The sequence below is a fragment of the Belonocnema kinseyi genome, chromosome 8, assembly GCF_010883055.1.
Source record: "Belonocnema kinseyi isolate 2016_QV_RU_SX_M_011 chromosome 8, B_treatae_v1, whole genome shotgun sequence".
Taxonomy (NCBI): Eukaryota; Metazoa; Arthropoda; class Insecta; order Hymenoptera; family Cynipidae; genus Belonocnema; species Belonocnema kinseyi.
In genome coordinates, this window is record NC_046664.1 from 72333005 (window position 1) to 72349844 (window position 16840).

General features: G+C 30.9%; 1 protein-coding gene across 1 annotated transcript in view; it reads right to left on the reverse strand.

Moving 5' to 3' along the window:
• The window catches only part of LOC117178538 (kin of IRRE-like protein 3), a 350198-nt gene extending 334423 nt beyond the window's left edge, over nt 1-15775 (reverse strand). Inside the window, exon 1 of the mRNA XM_033369966.1 lies at nt 15553-15775. Coding sequence (XP_033225857.1) covers nt 15553-15775 — 223 coding nt within the window. The remainder of the gene's footprint in view (nt 1-15552) is intronic.
• Nucleotides 15776-16840: the final 1065 nt, after the last annotated feature.

A 16840-nucleotide genomic window follows, 5' to 3' on the forward strand; every position in this document is an offset into this window, starting at 1 on the left:
GGAGGATGAAAGAGCGGATGAAGATGAGATGGAGGAGTAGGGGAAGAAGAAGGAAGAGGAGAAGGATGATAAGGAGGAGGGGGAGGAAGAGGAGGAGAAAGATGAGAAAAAAACGATAAGTAAAAATATAAGAAGGCTAAGAAGGATAATGAGAAGGGTAAGAAGGAGAAGTAAGGGAAAAGACAGGCGCTGCTAGAGGAAGACGATGAGTAGGGGAAGGTGGAGGAGGAAGACGAGGAGGAAAAGTTGGAGTATGATAAGAAGTTGGGATATTGGGAGAAAGGAAAGGTGGAGAAGGAAGATGATGAGAAGTTGAAAGAGGAAGAGGAGGAGGAGGATTAAGAGGAGCTTCAGTTTCAAATGAAATTTGAGGGTTCTTCGAAATGTCAGAAATTACCACACGGGGGTATAATAAACCTACAAACTAGCCATAAGAACTGTATAGTTGATTCTTCTTCCTTTTCAAAAATCAAATGTCAAAACTTTCTCATATTTTTATTAAACTTTTTAAAAAATTCTAATGTAACTCTGTACATTTATAATAACAGTATTCCGATAAAGATCCTTGCAATTATGTAAGGAAACTCATTCTCTGAGTAAACTGGCATCGGCCTAAAGAAACTTAATTAGTAGTACTTCCATCGTGACATCCCTGGGTACATTCAATTATCGGAGAGACGGTATTCCTCTCAATAAAAACGTTCTTATACATATTTTTGAAGCGCAACGTTCTGTGAAGAAGGAAGGGTCGTTAAAATGAATCACGGAATGAGCGGAATATGTACTTCTTGAAATTAAAATTCAATTCGCAGAGAGACGTCATTAGATTAAGTGGAATTGGAAACTTCGGTAGGAAATTACAGTCGATTCGCCTTAAAACGTACCTCGTTATCTCATTCGTCGAGCAAGATGGCACAGAATGCCTACCGTCTGGAATCTCACCCCCAGGTTCATAAAACTCATTTTTAAGTAACAGTATTGCATATGCATAATGGGCAAAATTAAATTTCAGCCAGATTCAAATAGTCGTTTCTGTGACCCAATCTGATTTGACTTTTAAATCTCACCTTGTTTCCATTCTGTCTACTTAAGGAATCAAAAATAGAGAAATTATGTAGGTTCATTCTAAAAATATGATAGGCTATTTTGAACATTTTTTCAACAAAAAAAATTCATTTTCTTCCAAAAGAAAGTAATTTTTAGACAAAGAGTTGATTTTTCAAGTTATAAAGTTCAATGTTTAAATCAATTACTTTTAACCCTGAACAGATGAATTTTCAACTGAAGGAAATGATTTTTGAAATAAGCAGTGGACTTTTCAAGAAGCGAAAAACTTAAATTCAGAGCCAACAATGAAATTTACTACCAGATAGTTAAACTTTAAAAAAGAAGGAATTTCGAACCAAATAGTTGCACTTTTGAAAAAGTAGTTTAATCCTTAACACAAAAAGACGACTTTTTTAGGAGAGAGTTAAATTTTTAAACATGAAATTTTCTACAAATAATAGTAAATGAATTCTAAATAAAGACTGATCAAAATTATCTATCAAAAAAATATTTTTAACAAAATTAAATTTTTGAACAAAAGAGTATTAATGAACCAAATCTTTGAATTTTCAACGAAACTTTTAATTAAAAAGAATATCATTTTCAAGCAAACAGCTGCATTTAAACCAAATAGTTTAACCTTTGAGCGAAAGAGACGAATTTATAAAAAAATAGTTTAATTTTTAACCAAATCTGGAAGCGCAGAATTCGAATTATAGAAAAGAATGTTACAGTATACAAAAAGTTGTTGAATTTTCTACTTTAATTATTTTTTGTTGACCAAAAGATTATTTTTTGACAAACAAGTTCAACTTTCGTCCAATCAGTTAAATTTTGGCTAACAAAATAATAAACCAAACGCATTCATTTTTTTAACAAACTAAAGCTAAAAATTTATTTAACCAAAGAAACGAAATTATAACAAAAAAGTTTAGTTCTAAAGCCCAAAAATATTAATTTTAAAAGAAAACATTAATTTTAAATCAAACAGTTGAATTTCAATTTATAAACGATTAATTTTCAACAACAAGAAAAAATTATTTTCTATCAAACCGCGTAAGTTTTCAATCAAATAGTTGAACTTTCAACAAAAACAATCAATTTTAAGCCAAAGTGGGATAGTTAAATTTCAGGTTAAAAAAAGTAACTTTTGAACAAATAAAAACAAATTACCGGCGAACCATTTTAACATTCAGCTAATAAAATAAATGTTTAACAACTTAATTTATTTTTTTATAAAATAGTGGAATTGTTAACCAAAATCGGACAATTTTCAACTAAACGTCAAATAGTTGAATTTGCATAAAAAAATATGATGTTTAAGCGAATAAAACAAATTTAGTACAAAACATTTAAAATTTCATCAAATAAAATATATATGTAAACATATGGTTACACTGTCGAAAGAAAAAGTTACATTTTTTAACAAAAAATAGGAGTTCTACGTGTAATATTTTTTCGTTAAACTTTAAAAGGGAGTGCTTGAATTTTTAGTTGAAAAATTAATTTTCAAATAAAAGAAAAAACAATTTTTAATCAAATTAGTTAGATCCTGAGCTAATGAAATAAACTTAGGACGAAGTGGTTTAACTGCAGTAGTTGAATTTTAAATTAGAAGTTATCATATTTGTTTAAAAATGGATAAATTAAATTTTTAGTTAAAACCATTTTTATTTTAAACCCAAAAAAAACTAATGCTCAATAAGATAGTTGAATGCTAAACCAATCAGAATTAACTTTTTAGAAAGTATTTCAGCCAACAGTAGAATTCTTAACCAAAACAGTTGAGTTTTGAACAAAAAATATAATAGTAGACTTTCGTATTCAACAATAATTAACTTTCACTTAAAAACAGTAAAAATAAAATCATTAATTATCTTTTTTTCCTATTTTGAAAAACTTTTATTCACATTTACTCTTCAAATAACCGAAAAATTAATGTCATTTTTTACTAGATGGAAAATAAATTAAAAATATGTTCAAATTATTTTTATCTGACAAAGGATCTTCAGACTTCGCACCACTGCAGTGAAGTGAGTAGATCTTTTTTCCGAAAAATATAATTTTAATATTTTCTACGTTTAATATCGTTTTTTTCGTTAACTTAACTCCACCTGCAACTCTCACTTTATTAATGTAATGTAGTTTTTTCTCTCCTTTTTTTGAAAATCATATTGTGTAAATCAAGTGAAATATTTCTGAGTTTGGAAACATAATTTTTTTCGTAAATGTTTTCCTAGGCTGAAGATATTCAATTAAATTTTTAAAAATCTAGATACTTATCAAGAACAATTGTTAGTAATAAAATTGTTGATTCCGAATAGTCTAAATTGGATACATCCAAGATTTCCTGTCTCTTATGCCTTTATGTACATTTAACAATCTTTTGACCTAGTAATGTTAAGGACGAAAACAAATTAATTATAATTATTTAATTAAAATCCAATATTTAATCGGGTCCATCGACTTTTATTCTGTTAATTAGAGTAGAAAATTCACGAGGTGGTTAGAATATTGTAAACTTTATGTCCTCGTAAAATAAACCCAGCTGGTCCCAATTATTTTACGGGCACTATTTCCTATAGTATAAATTAAAGAAATAAATTAAAATTTTTGAATTTATTTATTTCAAATGTTTAGAAAAATCACAAATGTCATATAAAACATATATAATCAAATATATATTATTTCTTGGATTAGATGTAACAATTTAGAGAAAGAGCCGTCGAAATAAATTAAAAATATTAAAAAACCTTGAATTTAAATACTTGTTACGCAAACAAAGTTTTACCTTAATTATTAGTAGAAATGGCTTATTTGTGATGATTAACTAATAAAAAATATAGAAAATTAATTGATACGATTGTTATCACTATTTCTCTAAATCGGGTTTGCCAGAAATTCGCAGGCATTAGAAAAATACATATTGTTAATAACAATTTTGTAAACTAATGTCTGAATCTGCCGTTTTCTTCTAAAAAATAATTATTAATAATTCATTTAATCAGATGCTACGCATAAGAATAATATTACAGATTTCCATAAAAATTTTATGAGATAGTGGTCTAAAACAAAGTACTTTCAAGTCTTTTCATATTTTTACCTTAAATTATCCTTACACTTTCAATTATTTAGGAAAAATTTCCATACGGAAGATATTCATTTACAAATGATAGATCTAAGCTTTTTTTGAATTTCTAATAAAAAGTACACATAATAGTTGTGAGTAAATATTATTTTTTTAATACGCAATCAAGCTAACATCAAGAACTAAAAAATTAAAAAATTTTACTTGGAAACGGCATATTAAAACTCATATTTATAGAAAATTGTTATTTAATATCTTATATAAAGTCGCTTAAATGCTAATTTATTCCTATCATATTTTTGGCTTTTTATTCATATTTTGGATGAAAATTTAAGTAATTGGCTGCAATTTTTTTTCTTGAAAATTTATATTTTCGCATAGAAAATAATTTTTTTTGTATTTTGTATTTTGAAAGCTTATCTTCATCTATATACATAGGTTAAGAATTCAGCCTCTTTCTGTGAGTTGACTGTTTTTGTTGTTGAAAAATCAAAGGTTTTTTTCAAATCATCTGTTTGGTCTAAGATTCAACACTCCTTTTTTAAAAATCCGTCTTTTTGAAATAAAAATTCATCTTTCATGATAAAAAAGTGAATTTTATAGGTTCAAAATTAAACTGTGTCTAGTTGTCCCGAAAAATTGGGTGTGTTGAAAAAGGGGATGGACTAGAGGTTGAGGTCGAGTTCGAGATTCAGGTTGATGCTGAGGGCGAGGTGAATGTTGAGAAGAAGTCGAGCGTGAGCTTGAGCTTGAACTCGAGCTTGAGCTTTAGCGTGAGCTTGAGCGTGAGCTTAAGCTTGATCTTGAGGTTTTAAAAGTGAAAAATAAAGTCAATTCGCGAATAGCTATATGGAAAGAAACGAGAAAACGTATTGCGTATCTGAATCTAATATATTACACATTCACTCATACGCCTCAAGACATTTTTTTCGTAAAGCCATGTTGGTGACTGAATCCACTAAAAAAGCGTGTAAAAAACCAGCTTGGCTACACAGAATTCAGGGATATACCAAAATTGTCCCCATACTAGATCAAACGTAGAATAAAGGTGAAATCTGTATTTAGCCAAAGGCTAAGTTGAGGTTGCGTGAGATCTTAAAAGTAAAAAATAAAGGCAATTTCCGAGAAGCAATTTGGAAAGAAATGAAATAGGTAGCTCAATGAGACGATTATAGCAAGTGAAATACGAGGGAAACTTGATGCCGTGGGCACGCAGCATCTTACTCACCAATCACATTTCACGCGTTAATAAAGGTCAAAGTCAGTTCATTCGAGCGATTATATCGTGGTTATTACTTGCCCACTATGCGGTCCGTTTATATTCCACGTCGCCGGCTTCGTAATAAACACCTACCCTCATTATGCGCCTGGGTAAATCGAATCGATAATTGTAGGCTGACGGAAACTATGCTATTTATTTTTTATTCCTAGAAGAAGATTTCCATAATTCTAATTAATCTTTTTTTTTAATTTTAGCTTTTTATTCATTATTGAAACACTTTCTTTGTTATATCCTATACCATTCCCATTTTATAGAATACGAAAATGCTCTGTGACCTGGATTTAAGGCACCTCGGTTAACGGCCTTCCTAGAATTTAAGTTCTTGGCATTTTGATGATGCAGCCACCGCGGAAACGAAAGAGAGGCGGTGTTCAGTCAGGCGTGACCAGCATCAGGTTATGTCAGCTGTTAGCCCGCGCTTGAATCTACAAAAATGACTCGGACGACCCTAAATGTTTACGTTTATATTCTCTCGATTTATAATAAAGGTAACTACAAGCTATGCCTGAAACAGTACTTAAATACAGGTTCCAGTGTAATTCAATTAGGCAGGATATCTACTAGATTAAATAGCTTTTAATTTCTTTCGGATGCAATTCTGATACCCGTCGAAAGTGGCCTACCTTAAACCTCACACCTTGGAGTATGAAATTTAAGATAATTTTCATATTGGTTAAAAAATAAAAGTGAATTCTTTCTACAATTTTTGACAAAATCATTTAACTTTCAAACTTTGAATATGAATTATTGACCAAATAGTTGAACATACAATCGAAAGGGATGAATTTAAAAAATAGAAGATAATTTTTCAACCAATGGGTCGAATTTTTGAAAAGAAATTATTCAATTTTCACAAAAAATAGTTAAATTCTGTGCCAAATAGTCGGATTATCATGCCCAGAAAACAACTGTTTTAGAAAAAAGTTACATTTTCAAACAAGCGAATGAATTTTATATCAAGAAGGCAAATAAATAAAAAATTAAAATTTTCCCCCCAAAAGATTACTTTTTGACAAAACAGCTTAATTTTCAACTTAAATGATTACACTTAAAGGAAAAATGAATTTTGAATAAAGAAGGCCAAATTTTAACCAGTTAGTTGGATTTTCATTGAAAAGTAGATTAATTCTTAACGAAAAATAAAACAGTCGACATCTAAAAAGAAATGAATATTAAATTTAGCACATTTGAATTCAACTAAGAAAGACGAATTTTCAACGAATTTCCAATTTTCGAGTATGATGTGCTTCTATTTTAAAAGTTACGATTTTAATTGCAAATAATTGTAATCCTAAAAAATAGAAGGTATTAGATTCGTTTAAAAATTGACCCCCCCCCCCTCCCTCCTTTCTTGGGTCAAATGTCAACGTTTTGAGACCTTCTGAATCCGAAAGACATAAGTGCCTAGCACGAGGTACGTGATGAGAATGTGTTCATTAAGGCCGAAGGAGCTTTAACGAAAGAGATTTCACAATCAATAAATTACAGCAGTCGATGTTTTGATGTTTAGTTTTAACAAGGTTGTGCACAAATGAAGGGGAACTACAAAGGCCGCGCGTAGCGGGAGGTCTATATCTTATCAAGCGCGAAGCGCGACAAGCAACAGACGCGCTCAAACTTGCAAACGAATGAATAAATAAAAGTAAAAAGAGCTCAAAAAATGATCAATGATTCTTACAGATTACGTAAAGCGTAAAGAGTAACAACCATAAAAATGTAGATTCCACCACAGTCTAAGTTAAGGGTCGGCTTCAAGTCTGCCTCGGTAATTGGAGAACTCTTCTAGAAAGTGGCTTCTTCTGTCCAGAAACTAGGTCCAAACAAAAGTCGTGAAAATAATTCGAGACTGCAAATGGCGAACGTTTTTAGTCCTTAAGTATTAAAATTCTTTTAAATGGAGCTTTTCCGATTTTTTATTACTTTTAACACTCAAATAATGCTTTTAAGATTTTTCTCGCATAAATTATAATTTTCTTCGGTAGAGTTTGTAATTAAGAGCCTATTAAGTCAGTTTACAAAGGAGGGAAAATGAACAAATATGCAAAGCATAAAATGAATGAGAAAAATTAAACCTTTCGAGATATTTTAAAAACTTTTTATTTAACTTAGTGAAGATTACAATATTTTAACTGTAAAGTATTCTTTCCTTATTCAGTTATTTCTCTAACAAATACTAGTCGTATTCTGATGAATATTCCCTAAGCTTTCAGTTGAGCCGAAGAAGCAATTTTTTTTATTTCAAAAATCCATGCGACATAAAATTTTAGATTTGGTGCAAGTGATTAATTCTGAAAATTCAAATTCGCCAAAAAAATAATTGACTCAAATTTTTCCCCCGAAAAATATTTGTTTAATTTTTAAGAGGATACCAAGAACAGCATAAATATTTAAGATTAATAAAGAATATCCGTAATATCTCAAGAAAATTTTATCAATTTTTTCCTAGCTGCAGCTGAAGGACGAATTTAAAAGAAAAAGTTGAAGTTTTAAACAAAAAAGAATAATTTCTTAATTTTTTAAATTCAAAATGACGAACTTTTCAGAAGACTCTTAAATTTTTAAATCGAAAAGTTAAATTTTTAACAGAAGGATAAACAAATGTGATAGTTGATATTTTAAACTAGAACAAAAACAAATTTCAAAAAATAGTTGGTTTCGATCATAGAGATGAATTTTAATATAATGTAATAAAGTTTTTTAATAAAGAAAAATTTGTCTATAAAACAGTTTCTTTTTCAGCCGGAAATAAAAATTTAAAAAAAGAAATAATAATTATAAATTAAAGAGCTTCACCTATAACTAACAAAGAGGAAATTTCAATCCAAGAAGAGAAATTAAAAAAAAAAACCAAAAGTTTTGAAATCCTCAACCAAATAGATGATTTTTTTTTTGTTAACAAATTATATTTATTTTCTACCAACATAGACGAATTTTTAACAAAATACATGAATTTTCTACCATATATTAGAATTTTAAACTTAGGAAACATTTCTAACCAAGAAAGGAATAGCTATTCAGATAAACAATTACTTGGATGGAAAAAAAAATTTTCACAAATTAATTGAAAATAAATGATTGAATATTTTGCCAAGAAGTTTAATTTTTAATTAAAAAAGACGAATTTTCAACGTATATGTTAACTTTTGACTAAGCAGTTGAATTTTTAACCAAACAGATGAATTTTCAACCGAGAATATTTATTTTGTACTGAGAATAACGAAATTTTAAATAAAATTCATAAATTTACTAACAGTTGAATTTTCAACCAATGAGATTAAATTTCAACCGTAAAGATGAAATTTAACCAATCAAATAAATGTTTAACCAAAAAGATGAATATTAAAGCAGACAAGAAAAATTTTTCTAGCAAAAGTGAAACATAGAAATTTATAGTAACAACATTTTTTAACCAAACCAGAATGGATCAATTTTCAGCTGAAAATGGAATTAATACATTTTCAGTGAAAACATTCATTCTTAAACGTAGAAAAAATTTTTAGCCGAATTGTAAAATTTTCAAGTGAAGAGATGAATTTTCAACTAAATTATTTATGAATGAAAATAAAATTGAATTTGCCAGGAATAGATCAAACTTTACAACAAATAGTTTGATTTTCAACTACAAAACACAAATTTGCATTTAAAAATCGAATGTATAAATTTTGGGTAAAATCAAAAACTAAATTTTCAAGGAAACCAGAAAGGATCAATTTTCAGCCAAAATTGGAATTATGAATTTCCGATTAAAAAAATTAATGTTTAACTGAAAGAAAACAAACAAATTTTAACCGAATTTGTAGAAAGAGATAACCTTTAAACTAAAATGATGAATCTTAAAAAAATTAATCTTTAAGAAAAATGTCACCATGCAACTAAATAGTTGAAGCTTTAACGAAAAAGCTTGTTATAAAAAAACATTAATATTTGACAAAAAAAAAGATTAAATCATGAACAAAATACATGAATTTTTAACCAAAAACAGAATGGTAGAATTTTATCTAAAAAAAGAAGGACTTCCAATCAACAACGGTTTAATTGTCATAATGGCATTCAGTAATTTACTTGAAATTTAAGCTAAGACTAATTTGAGGTTAGGATAATTTTTCAGCTCTCCGTCATTCTGATCATGTAGATCTCTGTTGTACCGATGCTGTTGGTAACACTAAAAAAAAGTGATGGAAAAAAATTGTAAAACACATAACCTCAAAATATAATTTCCCAGATCATACAGATTATTTAAATCTAGAAAAATAATTTTTCTTCAATTTACCCACAAGCAAAGAGTTCAGAGACTTTTTTTAGCATGTTCGCTATCATTTTCTAAATTTTTAAGACAACATATTTATTATTGTGGGAAAAAAGTCGAGGGAACCTAACACCTGTAAAATTTATAATTTTCTAAGAATCACATGCTCTTAAGTAAATCTGCCTTCAGAATTAGGTTATTAACCTCTTTTTTAAAAAAGATCGGCTTTCTAGGATAAATTCCTAATATACCTAATCTGATGGCATTGCTATCTTTTAAATGGATATTCCAGCCTAATTTTCTATATAATACTTTCTCCGCTCGTACATCCTTCAAAAATGTTATGACTTCCAATTTTTTTGCTAGTCACCTAGTAACTGGTTTTCCCTACATCAAAGTCAGCTGGGTAATTTAGCTGTCAACAACTTTCAAATATACTTGACACGTTCATATCTATTTCTTTTGAATGCTTCATATTTCGAGAAAGGAAAACGGTGAAAAGTTTAGCTTGGCATAAAAATAGCTTAGGTAAGTTGGAACATGAGTTTGGATGTAGGAAGGGAATGTGAGGAGAAACGGTTGGCTGGAAAAATAGACGTTCTTCTAAAGCGGACTATTTGAATTTGGTATTCTTGAGGTGGTGACGTGGCTGAAATAGACGTGCTCCAGGCTGAATCCTTCGAGCTGACTCGCAAGTAAACAGAGCAGAAACAGGACAACGTATACACATGCGCTTACTTTTCCTCACTTCCATTTCCCTCAAGAGGGTATCTTCTTCTGACAATTTTCTTTTGGCGAAAGCTCAGCTGGGCGATAAAAGTCACATGTTGACAACATGTTTGTTAGAAAATGTTCAATTAAATTTGCAAAAGATTAGAAAAAATAAAATTAAAATGGGTCCAACAACAATGTCAAAGAAAATAGGGAACGAGGTATTGTTTATCACTGTTGTAATAACCGAGAACCATACAATTTTGAATCGTAGCTGATCCTTACTTTAAATTACCACAGAGAAAAAAGTTTGAATTCAAGACTTATTGGGGTGGTTCGAATTATTATTACTTCAGATGGTTGAAATCTCCTTACAAAATATACTGAAAATATGGTAACTCATTGTAGAAGCATGTCGGCCAGTGTTGTCATGAAGAAAACAGAAAAAAGGGTTTTTAGACATTGTTGTAAAAAAATAAAGAAAAAAATGCCAAAAACAGCTAAAGCGTTACAAATTTAATATTAGAGGAAGATGAGACTAAAAAGGTCAATCAGAAATGTATTCTACCGAAGTTAAACGTTTTGCAATGTTTCGTAAACCATGCTTTTTTATAGTTTAGTCCCTATTCCAGGGAGAACTGAAACACTCAGGTGGCCGAAAAAGCTTAATTTAGTATTGAAGAATTTTCAAGAAAAAGTTTTTGAGGGCCGAATACTTTTGAGAAAATCTGATGGCTTATTGGACAAAGATGTTTTTCAAAATTTCCCTTCTTTAGATGTTCTGCAATTTCTGCCAGCCTTAAAGAAAATTAATAAAATGGTTGAAATTTGTTCTTCGATGAAAAGAAAAAGCTCTTTTTCTGAGATTTCAAAAAGTTTTAAACATCTTAGTAAAACATTTAAGGCAACAACACTAACTATGGCACTTAAAGGATTTGTACACTTTTAAAAATGTTTGGAATTTTACAACACTTCTACAATAGATGTGTGAGATAAAATTGCAAACATGGTATCCACGGAATTCAAGGAATTCCAAGAATTCACGGAATTTAACATTTTTAAAAGTCATTGCATTCACGGAATTCATGACATTCACGGAATTCATGGAAATTCAGGAATTTAAGAAATCTATGGAATTCGCGGAATTGATAATATTCACAAAAGTCACGGAATTTGCAGAATACATGAAATTCAAGAAATTCACGAAATTGGTGGAATTCGAGGAATTCACGAAATTGATGAAATTTTTGAAATTCATGGAATTTGAGGAATTCATAAAATCAAGGAGTTCATATAATTCAAGGAATTAAAGAAAATCACGGAATTCGTGAAATTAATGGAATTAAAGGAATTTGAAATATTAATGGTATTCATGAAATTCACGGAATAATTGAATTTAAGTAATTCATTGAATTAATAGAATTTATGGAGTTGAAGAAATTCACGGAATTGATAGAATTCATGGAATTGATGGAATTCACGGAATTTCTGGAATTTGCGGAATTGATTAACTTCACATAATTCATAGAATTCACGTAATTTATGGAATTCATGGAATTTATGAAATTCACGTAATTTGTGAAACTCGCTAAAATCACGGAATTCAAGGAATTTACTGAAATCACAATATTCACTGTATTTGCTGAATTAACGGAATTTATAGAATTTATGGAATGCGTAAAATTCACGAACTTCATATAATTTATGGAATTTGCGACATTCACAATATTCATAAATTTCACACAATATGCTGAATTTACGAAATTAATGGAATTCACGTAATAAACAGAATATACGGAATTCATGTGATTCTCAGAATTCAAGGTATTCGCTGATAATTTACTGAATTTATAAAATTCGCGAAATTCACGGTATTTAAGGAATTAGTGGAATTCATAGAATTCAAGGAAGTAGCGGAATTTATGGGATTCAAAAAATTCGCGGAATTAATTCAATTTACGAAATTCAAGAAATTGACCGAATTCATGGAATTCGCGGAATTCATGAAATCGAAGGAATTCAAGAAATTTAAAGGAATTCAATTATTTGCTGAATTCAAGAAATACAAAGGAATAAAATTATGCTCGGAATTCAAGAAATTTTACGGAATTCGTAAGAGTCTATGAATTACACTCATTCATTGAATTCCTTAATTTTATTAAATTTCATTAATTAATTGAATTTCATGAATTCGTTGCATTTCGTGGGTTCAATGAATTTCACGATTCTCTTGAATTTCACGAATTAGTTCAATTCTGTGAAATGCATTAATTCCGTGAATTCCACGCATTTCTGTAATTCCATGAATTCCTTGAATTTCATGAATTCATTTTTAAATCCATGAATTTCATGAATTTCGCGAAATCTACGAATTCCGTGAAATCCATTAATTCCATGAAATCCATGAATTGCGTGATTTTCATAAATTCCGTGTATTTCAGGAATGCCGTGAATTCCGTGAAATCCATTATTTCCGCAATTTTCATAAATTCATAAATTACCGTAAATTCTAGGCGTTATACGAATTCCGTAAATTCTATTAATTCCTTCATTTCCACAAATTGTACGAAATTCACGAATTCCTTAAATTCCTTAAATTCTTTGAATTCTATGAAGAAACGCATTATATACTATGACAGTAACAAAAGTTAAGTGGGACGATGGTCGTCGGGGCTAAAGCGTAGGCTTCGGACCCACTCCGTCGGCTTGTGGGTTCGATTCCCGCCTCGCACTTTAGAAGTCTCGGCGGCCCATGCGGTGAACAATAGCCGTTACCTCTAGAGAAAAATGTTTTCTCTCAGTACTTAAATCTGTTGCTCTTGGTGGTTCGGAACCCACCTTAAACTGTAGGTCCCCCTTCCACCACCAAATAAGTGTGTGGGGGGTATGTAACGGAAAAAAGAAGAAGGTGCCAGAAAAATGTAAACCCTTAGGGGACACATTAGTAGCTTCCATTCCAGTAACAAAAGTTTTGGCTCCATCAGAAAATGTTTTGCTAGGAATAAGTCTTTTGAGAAATGATTTAGATTTTTTTTTTAATTTTGTCTTTCACAGGTGTCGATTTACTGGCTGTTGGACATGTACTAAAAAATTCCAATACATGTGAGGTACTATACATGTAGTGGAACCTTCCAAAGGAAATTTTTAACAATATGGTCATTTAAAATTCAGAATAAGGTTTGATTCCTAGTTGGGTGAGGTAGAAAATCTTTTTTCAGAAAAAATGTTAATTTATAGATCCATCTAGTGTATTTCTTCGTTCTTTCGTGACCATCTTCACACTAATCCGCCCTACTACCCCCCCCCCCTTTATTCTCCCTCCCATCCACTCATCACTCCTATACTTTCTCTCCCTACCCGTACTACACACTTTCCCTTCTTTCCTTCCCAACCACGAATCCTCACCTACTCCCGCACACTACTCTACTAGTTCTCCTTTCTCCAACTTCCCTCTCTTCCCCTGATCTCCTTTACTTCCTGTCCCCTCATTCTCTCTCAATACCCATAATACCCTTTCTTTAATCTTACTTCTCTTCCCCTCTCCTCCCTTCATCCTCTCCCCTCGTTTCTTCTACTTTCTCTTACTCCTCTATCCAACTTTCCAATCAATTTCCCTCTTTTCCTTTCTACCCCATTCCTCCTTTCTTTTCCCCTCCATCTCATTACCCGCTTGTAATTTGTTCCATTTTCTCTACTTCCCCTCCCGTGAAAAACCTATGATAGACGTAAGAACTCCAACCAAAACTAAAAGGATTATTTAAAGGAATCTGTATTATCATCAGAGATAATTACCATCGATCACTGTAGATATCTTTGTCACTAAAATGAAAATATAAATCAACCTACCGATCAAGTTAACTCTTCAAATAACAGAAAATAATTAAATCCAAACCACAGAACTTCCAATTGCTGGTCGCGTGCTTTTCCATAAAGCTATTAGAGAGATCGAAAGAATAATTTTTTTTCAGAAATATACGCTATCTCAAGTGATCATCTTCAGAGATGGTCAGGTATATTTCTTTCTCAAAAATGGTTCTTCTTTCGGTTTTTCTATTAGCTTAATGGAAAAGAAGCCTACTGGAAATCGGAAGTTCTGTGGTTCGATTCCCAATGGAGTAAAGAGAGTCGATCTTTTTTTCAGAAAAAATTCAACATAAAGAACTATAAGGGATTCTGCACGGGTCAATGAAGCTCAGAAAATCATCTATATTGCTTCACAAAATGATTAGAAAATGTTTATAAACCAATTATATTCTAAATATCTTTTAGAGAAGAGCTGGTAGAACGAAACGAAGGCCAGATTTGAGTTCAGCAAAAAAAAAAGTACTTAGAAAAGTTTGTGTTTCATGTAAAAGAATTCAAGCTCTGTCCGGAAAGTACCCGACCTTGTGATGTAACAGAAGCGAGAATTAAGATTGGTCAATAGCAATGATATCCCCTTTGAAGCACTCCCCTCAGGAACGACAAACTTCTGCCAGAGATGCTCCTGCTTTCAGAAGCACTTATTAGAATAACTTTTTAAAATAGCTAACAGCTGCTTCCGAGCATTCTATTTTATTTTCTTCACTTCTTGCAGTCGAGTTTCTTTTAAAATATGATGCTATTTAGGAAACAGCCAGAAATCACAGGGAATCAGGTCAGGAATGCACGGATGCTGCCAATGTTTTGTAAGTCCACGTTTCACCAGAAATTGTTGAATAAGCTGCGATGAATGATATGTGTCACGTAATAGCTTCATAAGTTCTTGGTAACAGTTTTTGTTTACCATCGGACCTTTTGGTCCGTATTTATGGCGCAAAAAACTCAATAAAATGATGACAAATGTTAATTCTCCTAATCTATCTCTTGAATTTAATTGTCACTCGTACATGTATTAGCACACACACTTTTCGAATCATAAAGATGGTTTCCGAACATAAATAGCAAAGTTTTTTGTAAAATTTAAAGCACACTTTTCAAAAAGTTCGTTCCGTCATCCTGAAAAACAATGCTTACATTCACTCTGAATAGAAAATACTTTTTTATGACAATAGGGCAATTGATGCAAGATTCGAGGCCGAGGTCGGATACTTTCCCGACAGATCTTGAAGGTGGCATTTTGTTCAACAGTTTAATAAATAAATAATTAATTATTTATGAATGTATGTTATTATGAGAAAGCGAAAAAATGAAACTCACCGACGACGTTCAGATGCACGAAGTGGCTCATGTGGGGGGTTGTGGAGACCTGGCATTCGTAAAGCCCGCTATCTCGGTGCTGAGGATACTTTATTTGAAGCGTCCAATCGTCCGACTGTACGTTGTGAATTGCACGAAATCGCTGGTCATTCGTGTATGTGTAACGACCGATGGTCAGCAGGTGGATATCTCTATATCGAACCCACGACACTTGCAGACTCATCTGAAAAAAGAAACAATTTTCATGTTTTTAACATATTTAACATAAATAAATAATTCTTAACTTTTATTCAGTGAGTTTTTTAGTATAATCATAAATTTTGAGACTGTGTATTTTAAAATACATTAAAACCCTTCAATAGCCCTCCCTTCTATAGCCCTTCCGGGAATTGAGGCCACCCTACCGGTAGGTGTACAAGAAGCTGCGCGGGGTGCGCGGGATCTGCGGTTGCCACTCAGGCGAGCACTCAGGCGTGACTAAACCACCGTCAGGCCCAAAATTGCTGCTATAGAATAGTTTCATCATACATCTGTAAAAACTTTGCGATAGTTTTAAAACTACATCAAGCTACTAATGATGGAGGGAAGGGGAGTCCAGAATGTGACAGTTTTTTAAAATGCTGCAAAAATGAAGATTATGGACTTTTTAATCCATTTTCCCTATTTCTCTCATTAGCTCTTTTTAAAGAATTTCCTTTTTTCCAGTTTTCAACAGAATTCCTCTTTTTCTTGTACTCCGTTGTACTGTGAACTGAAATAATGGAACATAATAAAAAAATCTATTTATTTTTCGTTTAAGGTTAATTATTTTTAATTAAAAAATTTACTACTATATTTTTTGTAAGGAACTCATGTCTTTAGGTTAAAAACTTTCCTGTATTGTTAAAAAAAAAAACACTTTTTCAGTTGAAAATTAGTTTTCTCAACTAAAAATTCAACTAATCTGTTTTTGGCTGAACCTCAATTTTTTGTTTGCAATTCAAGTGATCAATTTTACAAGGATATTTTACCTTTTTTGGAAAGAAACGCAATTACTTGGATAAAAATTTAACTATTTTGATAAAAATTTAGATTTTTGTGCGTGAATATTGAACTGACTTCTTGAGAATTAGCTTTTTTATGGTTAAAAATTAATTTGTTTAACTGAAGATTCAACTATTAAATTTTTTATTAAAAATATATCTTTTTCGTTTAAAAATTTAGCTACTTAGTTAAAAGTTTAACTCATTTGCTAAACATTAATTTGATTGGTAGAAGATTGAACTATTTTGTTAAAAATTTGTTCATT